General features: G+C 39.7%; 1 protein-coding gene across 1 annotated transcript in view; it reads left to right on the plus strand.

Moving 5' to 3' along the window:
• LOC107110185 (eyes absent homolog 4-like) overlaps positions 1–9,595 on the plus strand; it is a 232,426-nt gene that overhangs the window by 145,211 nt on the left and 77,620 nt on the right. Inside the window, exon 6 of the mRNA XM_015410923.1 lies at positions 3,491–3,583. Within this exon, the coding sequence (XP_015266409.1) occupies positions 3,491–3,583 (93 nt within the window). The remainder of the gene's footprint in view (positions 1–3,490; positions 3,584–9,595) is intronic.

Raw genomic sequence — 9,595 nt, forward strand, 5'->3', positions numbered from 1 at the left:
ATTACAGTTACACATTATGATAAATAAAACAGAAAAACAGTATCTCAGCAGAGAGAAAACTGTTCAGATAAAAATCTGTAAACCATGCTCATATTCCAAATGGTTAGCCTTTTAATCAGTGGATTTGTTATTCCTGCCATCAAGTTTCCATTGTAAGTTGAATTGCCAGTATAGCGTTTGGCATCTGTAAAATTTTTTACTGAGAGTGTGGAGTCTATATACAGAGTTTTTATAACTATATGGAAAACAAAAAAGATGGTGCATTTTTAGTCTTGTTGGTGCTCACAGTCCCTTTTGTTAAGGGATAGATTAGTTGGAATGAAACACTAGAAGTTCATTCAGCCTCTGAAGAACATTAAAAATGCATCAGTCAAAAATCCCAGGTGCACAAAATGGTATGGGCTTATTGAGAGTTTTTTCATACATTCATATCCTGGTTTCATCGGGGTGGATCCAGACAATATTTTCTGCTCATGGAAATTCAGTAGAACAGAATTTTCCTGCCTCCCCCTCCCACACCAGCTCACTGATCTCCCCAAGATGTTGCTTCTGGGAGACAGAGGAGCCTCAAGAACAACATAAGCAGCCAATCAGGGGTCTGCAGCTGGAACAGGGACTTAATGGAAATCCCCCTTCCCCTTCTGTTAGTGGAAAATTTAGTCTGGATTCAACTCATTCTATTTTTGAGGTAACATAAAATCCAGAATTATGCAACAATCTGAGTAAAAAACTAAATAAAACAGATAATATTAGAACAGTATTACTGAAAACATACAGTATCCTGCTGTGCATACATGGGATGCTGAAATTCCTGCTTTCTGCAGACTCTTCTAACCTCCCACCTGAAACTACCCATGCAGAATACAGAGCAGGGTGCTGCAGGGAGGGGAGAGAATGAGGTGAAATTGCTCTGCCTCTTCTGTAAATGCAATTCTATTGACAGAAGAGAGAGGCATAATGATTTCTTTCTGCCTGATCCTTACAGTACCCCAATCTGCACACTTATTCATCAGTACAGGTCCCATGACTTCAGGCATGAAATTTCTGTAGATCATAAGGGGCTGCCAGAAGTTAGCAGAGCATGAGAGAGAATTGAACTAGGTCACACAGGGCATGAATATCACTAGGTAGAGAGCTGAGGCTCTAGCTGAGGGCAGCCAGACATCTTTTGGGCCTGGGATCACCAATAGTTTCCTGTGAAAACGTGGCTGGATACAGCCCCACCCACTTAAAACACAGAAATATTCCTGTGTGTATATATAGGCCACCAAGTCGCAGCCAACTCCTGGCAACACTAGCAAGAGGCTTTCAAAGCAAGTGACAAGCAGAGGTGGTTTTCTATTGCCTTCCTCTGCAGAGTCTACCTTGGTGGTATTGACCCTGCTTAGCTTCCAAGATTTAATGAGAGTAGGCTATAACACACTGTCTTCCTTCCCACAGAAAATATTACCATCCAGTAAGTGATTATTGTAGCAGCCCTAATAGCCCAGACTTGCCTAATTTTGTTAGAGCAGGGTCAGTACTTGGATGGGAAGTCACCAAGGAAGATTTTGCAAATGTAGGCAATAACAAAACACCTCTGCTTACTCACTTCACTTGAAAACCCATGAGATGGAACTTCATGTGGTCAACATGAGTTAGTTGTGATTCAAGGGCATGCTTTAGCTTAGATATCCATTATGTGGACCAGCTACATTCCATCTAGTAATCACAGGGATAAGACCAGCTAGTTAGGGAAATTGACATTTTCTCAGTGATCAGTTGCACTTTTGGAAAAATTGTGATATCTTTCCAACAGAACTTACCTTAAGGAAAGTTATTTGGATTGTACACAACAGATGAATTACAACCATTCACTCATTTCAAAGAGAATTATTATTTCAAGTAGCGATATTCCCTTAAATTAAAAAAAAGTGAGGAACCTAGCATATTCTGCCTTTGAGCTGTAGGTTCAATGATGATGATAGGAAAAACGAATGGCAGCTGACAGCAAAGATAGATGCTGAGTGCAGTGGTGTGTGCTCGGTATATACTGAGCCAAATAAATACCTGAAAAATACCTTATCAGGTTTTTTGGGTTTTTATTCAACCAAAAAAGATCAGAAATCAGATCTGTATTCGGCTACCAAAATAGCAGCACCCAAATAAAAGCCAATATTATTTGGCTTTTATTCAGGCATGGCTAGGATAACGACAGTCTCTTTAAATGCCTTCTGAGTTCACACCACCACAGCGGCGCAACTTAGTGAGTGAACTCAGAAGGGATTTAAACTTTAAATGCTTGTTGAGTTCACTCACAGAATCGCGCTGTTGTGGCATGACTCGGTGAGTGAACTCAGCAAACATTTAAGATTTAAATCCCTTCTACATTATACCTTATGGGGATGGTTCACATAGTGTATAAATGAGCCAAATAAATTCAGATTTCCACAATATTTACCTGAATCTCAATACAAAACTGATATTGGTATTCGGGAATACTGATATTTTTTGGGTTCAATAGACCTGTATAGGAAAAAATGATATATATTTTTTTTGGCATACACCTAGCTGAGGGTGAGGCTCAATGTACAGATTTATGATAATGGATAGCTCTCTTGTCTCTGGCAATGTTCTAGTTTGTAATTTAAATTAAGAATACTACAAATTTATGTGCTGATCTGTATTCTTCATAGTCTGCATTCCTCAGACTAACCAAAGAAGAGACAGCTGCTCTGCTTGTACATGCTTATTAATTATTGACATGACTTGAACTTTAAAACAGAAGTGTAATTTACAAAGTAGTACCCTGGTTTCATGACTCAAGCAATTAATTGACCTGGTATTTTCTAAGATAGGAAAAAAATTGTATACAATAAAGGGAAGGATAATATGAAAACAGTCTTTAAAAAACCCAAAATGATAGGGGAAACGAAATCATCCTGTGGTTGCCTAGGCAGCATGCTACTTTCCATACCCTGCCCTTACAGTTCTCAGCAAGCCATCTTAAAATTCTCAGGAGAAAAAAGCAAGCCCTCCAGAACATTCACAATTTCTGTTCATAACTGGCAATCAATCATAATTCAATGGAAATTCAGTTATCACTAGTCTTTGAAAGTCCCTCTTTCACCATATTTCTTAATTACATTAGATAGATAGATAGATAGATAGATAGATAGACAGACAGACAGACAGACAGACAGACAGACAGACAGACAGACAAAATTACGCAGAACACATACAATTCTATTACATTTTTCATAACTTTGTTATCCATTTATCTTTATGGCTGCAATCAACACTGAATTTACATTATACAGAATAAATATCAATTTTTTTAAAAAGGGGGGGACTAAATGCATGTATTTTAAAACTGTGGTTGTGTAGTAGTAGATTCCATTTAGAATGTGCTGAATGTTTCCAGTGTATACATATTTTTGCTATAATTGGCATAGTAACTCAGGTGTAAATTTAGAAGTAAAATCTTATGTCTGCTTATTCTTCTATATAGTGTCTCTTCTTGCAGTGAAAACAGAGCCTATGAACAACAATGAAACAACAACAACAAGTGGAGATGGATCTCTTGACACATTTACTGGGTCAGGTAAAGCCATAGTATGCTCATGATACTGTATTAATAGTTTGTGGGAGTATTTGAGAGTATCTGTAATGGTTTGTGTCAGCAATCGTTTATAAAAGCAAACATTGGCATTGGAAGGTGCTGACAGTCACAGATCTTTCCAGTGTTCCCCTCCCCTGAGCAGTCCTTTCAAACTTCAGGACATTGTATTCTGGAGTTCAAGGGACCAATATTAATTAATAGCCATGCAGATTGGGAGACAGTGTAGTGGGAGGAGGAAGGGGACCAAAACACCCCTTCTCCTCCTTCCATTAGCACAGCTTCATAGATAGAAGAGGAGGAAGGGGGAAATTTCACCATTTCACAACTGCAGTGTCCATTGTTTATTACATCAAACAAACAGTATCAGGACAGTTAAAATACAGCACTGGCTCTTCGGCTTGGAAACGGAGATCAGCACCACACCCTAGAGTCGGATTCGGCTGGCTTTCGAGCAAGGAAAACCTTTACCTTTACTTACTAATATAATTAATGTGGGATTAAAACTGTTATAAATTTAATTGTGGCACATACTTCAGTGAGAGTACTACTGTAAATTGTTGGAGCAGACACAGAGTGTTTTCATTATTTATACTGCATTACTACAATTTATAGTAAGGTTGATCTCAGGGCTTTAATTCTAAGAATGTCTAAGATTCCTATTAACTTATATTTTGAGAAAGCCTTGACTGTGAGGCCTGTATTTGTAATATTGTGATGCAGGATATTTAACAAAGAGCAGAAAGAAGAGATTGGGGCACCCAGTCAGAAAATGAGAAGTACCTTACACTGTTATATCAGGAACCCTGATAATAATAAGAATCAACTAATTAACCACTATTATATGAGAAAACATCATATTAAAAGACAGTATACAAACTTTGTTTTGAGAGAATGGAAACTGATCCCAAATAAGTAAAGCTGGAAAACATAGTTGTCAGAAGAATGGTTTAGGGTGGGTTACTTCTGCTGATTTTCTGCCCAGATTTCTGTAATTTGGTTTACTGCCTTCCATGTAGCCATCCACTGCATTAATTAGATTAACACTTTTTCGTGAGAACCTTTGTTCTCCATCTCCAGACCGTATTGTGTAGCCTATGTGGTTTATTACACACCAGCAGTGATTAAGGGGATTGTGAACCAGGCGGAGGCTACTCCTACTCCTCTTATCATACAATAACCTTCATTTTATAACGGAAAAAGTTACACTAAGTTGTTTTCTGCATGTGGTGAAATGTTTCCATGCAACAAATGGCTGTAGTAGGAATATATTCTTGCAATCAGATCTCCTAGTAAAAAAAGAAGAGCAAAGCGTCCAATAGCATGTGACAAAACAACCATTGCCTGTGTTTATAAAGAGAGCTGTCTTTCTTTACAAAAAGTGTGATTATTCTTCAAAACAAAATTAAATACAAAACAGTTTTAGAGCTCTTATGGCCCTGCCTTCTGTAGTTAGGTTGCATTTGAATTGAATTGTTTCTTTAGAAATGAATGGACATTCAAAAATGGTTGCTAATGCCAACTTGCTGTGCAAATAATCTCATCCTAACATTAAAAATGTCATTAATGTATCACGGGTATAAGAGAAGTGTGAATGGGTGGGTGTGCCTGTGATACATTAATGACATTTTAATTGTCTGGACACATAATAAAGAAGACCGGGACATATTCCACCAAGCATTCAATGGTTTTACAGCATCTACCTGACAATGAACCAATATATGCAAGAAATACATTTCCTGAACACTACTGTAAAAATACACAATGGATGCATAGACACCACCTTATACCGGAAACCTACTAACAAACATGCCTCCATGCCTCCATCCACCATCCTAAACATACCAAATGATCCATTGTATACAGCTAGGCTGTACGCTACAGCCACATATGCTCCAATCCTGCAGACAGAGATTCTCATCTGAGGGCTCTACAACAAACCATTTTGGAACTAAAGTATCCACCTGATTAAGTCAAGAAACAGATTAACAAAGCCAGAATGGTACCCAGAGAAAACCTGTTACAAGACAGGCCCAAAAGAGACAATAACAGAACACCAATAGTGGTCACATAGAGCTGTCAACAAAAACAGTTCAATGCATCATCAGTGACTTACAACCTCTACTGGATATTGGCAGTTCTCTTTCACAATTGGGGGGGGGGCTCTGTTTCCTGTTAGTTAACCAGTTTTCAGTCCATAAGAGGATCCCATGACTGCTGAGTTTACTTAGGAGGCTTTGATGAGGAACTTTATCAAAAACTTCCTATAAGTCTAGGTAAACAACATGTGTTTGGTCACCCTTGTCCACATGCTTGTTCACCCCCTCAAAGAACTTAGTTTAGTAAGACAAGATCTTCCCTTACAGAATCCATGCTGATTCTTCCTCAGTAGTTTTTGGTCATCAATGTGCTTACTAATTCTGTCTTTAATAATGGATTCCACCAACTTACCCGGTATCGACGTCAGACTGACCAGCCTGTAATTTCCCAGATCTCCTCTGGAACCCTTTTTAAAGATGGGGTAGTTACATTAGCTACCTTCCAGTCCTCAGGAATGAAGGTAGATTACTTATAGTTTGTGTCACGACTTATAGTTTGTGTTGGCCAAGAATCAAAATGCTGTGAAGTTACAATATACCCTTGCCATGCACAGATTCACAACTCACAGTTTCACTTATTCATAGTCCAAGGCCCAACCACATGATATGGCTAGCTTTGAGTACAACCCCCCCCCCCCCGGTACATTCAGTCAATGTGCAGAAAGGCTCTATCTCCTGCCTTCTCATAATAATCTCATCTCTGTGAACTGCCATCAGATTACTTTTGTGGCCCTGTCCTAATGCTGGCTGTGGCCCATATGACTTGTAGAGTCCCTGCAGCCACCAAGCCTGGATGACTGGTCTGATGGCAGCTGCTGCTGCACAACTTCTCTGGTGAGTGCTGCATTTGACAGTGGTAGCCACTGCTGCTTTACATCTGGGCTTGGTGGTGGCAGCTGCTCCTGCATGACTCATCTGGGCCTAATCCTACTGCCGGGCCAGTGACTCATTTCTGATAGCAGTGGCCCTCTCACATGCCTGTCTGGCCAGCCCAGTGGCTGCAGTCAAGACAGGAGCCACATACAATTCACCTTGGCTGGGCTTCCTTCAGTCAGTGGGAGGTGGTAGGGGATGGGACAGGGAAGAGGATGGAGCCTTTTCCCGGCCATTTTGGTCTTTCAGTCCATCCCTGTTAGTATTCACAGATTTTTCCATTTCTTGTGATCTCAGAAATGGACCCCTGACAATGGTGAGGGCATGATGTACGGGCTTGGCCAATGAGTTGAAGCAGCTGCTTGAATCTTAGTTGCTGTATTATGTGAAGTTAGCTGTTCGGTTTTTTTTAAAAACCCAAGAATTCTATTATATTGATAAGGTATTTATTAAAGTCAATCATAGACATCTCCGAACTGAGATCAAGTTGTTCTTGTTGTTGTTGTTGAAAAAATAAATGGTTCTCTTTATTAGGCAAGCATGTGGAAATTAACCCTATAACTACAATAAAGACAAATCTTAAACTTATCAGAATTCTTAACATTCCTCATATTTCTTAATCATATTATAATAAGTAATAATAAGTAATATTCTAAAATAAACCAGGTTACTGGTTATTGTCTCATACTGCTTATATGGATTTCACATGAAATCAATGCATTAATTCTTTGGATTTTGTTGAAAGCAGGGGTCATTTCATAGAAAAAGAGCTAGGGGAACTCATTAGCATAACTCATTAGCATATGCCACACCCCCTGACATCAGGGGCCCGGCAGTGGACCTGCAAGGCCAGCGGGAGTGCGAGGAAGCCCCGCCAAGGCCCTCCCTGGCCCCAGGCAGGCAGGGGTGGGGAGAGGCGGGGAGGAAGCAACTTACCCTCCCTCTTCTTCTGCCTCCTCCTGGCTGAATGAGGGCTGGAAGCGGGGCTGCCGGAAGCAGGGGGCGGGGCTTCATCATGTGCCCCGCCCCCTGCACCTCACCCGGGGGAACTGCATTCCCCCGCGTTCCCCCCCGAAATGACCTCTGGTTGAAAGTACATTTCACAAAATGTTGAAGAAATGCTAGCCTGAAAAATCCCTGTAGGTGATTTGTTACGTAGTTTAATTGTGGAGGCTGATTGCTAGTACCATAATAGCATAATGAAGAAAAGTTTACTTTGAAGTAGGAGTGTGCAAAAAAAAATCATTATTTTTCACATTCTGGTATATTGACCCTGAAAAATATCAGTGGTTTCTGATATTCCCAGATTCCAATACCAGTATGGTATTTTGATTCGGGATTTTTTTTGGAAATCCCTAATTTTTTTCAGATCCATTATAACCTTATGGGGACTATTATAGCCAATGGTCCCCACGGAGTATAATGGAGAATTGATCCGGGGGAATCTGGGCCTCGGGGGCTGTTTTTTGAGGTAGAGGCACCAAATCTGCAGCATAGCTGCTGGTGCCTCTCCTCACCCCCCCCAAGTTTCAAAAAGAGTGGACCAGGGGGTCCAATTCTATGGGTCCCCAAAGTAGGTGTCCCCATCCTCCATTGGTTTCAATGTAGGGGGAAAGGGTGTTTAAAGGGGTTGTGGTCTCTTTAAATGCCTTCTCCAAGCCACAATTTCGCAAGTGAACTCTGAAGGTGTTTAAAGGGCTCGCGGTCCCTTTAAACACCTTCTCCAAGTGGCAAGTTCATCTGAAAGGCATTTAAAGGGACTGCAATCTCTTTAAACACTCTTTAACTTTAACTATCCAGTGGTCTCAAAAAATTCCAGATATTTTTAGGATTTTCGGGGCTTGGCCATTTTGGATAGCTGAAAAATAGCCAGATCTGTATCTGGCTGAAAGAATACCCGGAAAATACTGATAAGGTATTTTTTCAGATATTTTTCCAGTTTGGATTTAGCTGAATGCACACCCCTACTTTGAAGTAAAAGTATGACTGGTTAGACTAAAGAAATTCCACTGCTACTCTGTACTCCGGTTTTTTTTTTCAAAAGTGAATGAGCAGCAGATGGCCTAATAAAAACACTCTACAAGTTTTCCTAGTATGGATTTGCTCCAAAAGGTTTGATTCAACATTTTAAAGTTAATATATTTGGAACACATCTGTCTTAGTGAAGACAGATGGTTAGATGAAAGAGGAACTTCAAAATTTTTGGAATCAGGCCAGGGTAAGCAGTACTCCTCAATGATTTTGAATAGGATATGATAATCATCATTTAGACTTGCTCAGAAAAATACAGCTGCTCTTTGTACTGACATGTATGCAATTGATGGCTACTGTAGTTGAGCACTTGATTGTTTGTTTCGGTATGAAATTAAATGAATATGATTTTCCTGGAGAAGTAATAATGTTTGCTGCCAATGGATATGTGTGTATCTATGTGTAAAACATTTTGCTTTTATGTATAATGCTATCAAAATGAACCAGTATCCAAAGAACCACAGAACACGTTCCATTTGCCCAAGTAGACTTTGGAATTGAGTTTCTTAAATTAGACTTGCTTGTTCTAGACTATGCTGCAATGTCTTGCCTCATGTCTCATGGTATGAATCTACTAAGTTTGAAAAACAGTTTGTGATATGGCATGGAAATCAACTGTCCACAGGGAAAAAGTCACACATTTCACTGGTTGAGTTCTTTGGAGGAGTGTAAGCAGCTTTGTATCCTGGCTTTAGTTTCTTTAGCCAATCTTAAAAATCAAATGAAGCCACTCAGGAATGAAAAGTCCACTCAAATTTGCTACCTATGTAGAGTTTACCTGGCATGCCAAGTCGTCTACATTGTTCCCAAGTGAATCTCACCAATCACTGCAGTGGTGGAGACATTTATACATACAATTGTGAACATGGATTTTCCTATTTATTATATTCCTTGCATTCTCAAGAACTGTTGTATTTATAGAATCTTTGTATTAGGGTAAGTGGCACAGGATTATAGACAAACAATTTCAAATTTGGTCCATATGAGGAAGCAG

The sequence above is a fragment of the Gekko japonicus genome, unplaced genomic scaffold (genome assembly GCF_001447785.1).
Source record: "Gekko japonicus isolate JY-2015 unplaced genomic scaffold, Gekko_japonicus_V1.1 scaffold192, whole genome shotgun sequence".
NCBI lineage: Eukaryota > Metazoa > Chordata > Lepidosauria > Squamata > Gekkonidae > Gekko > Gekko japonicus.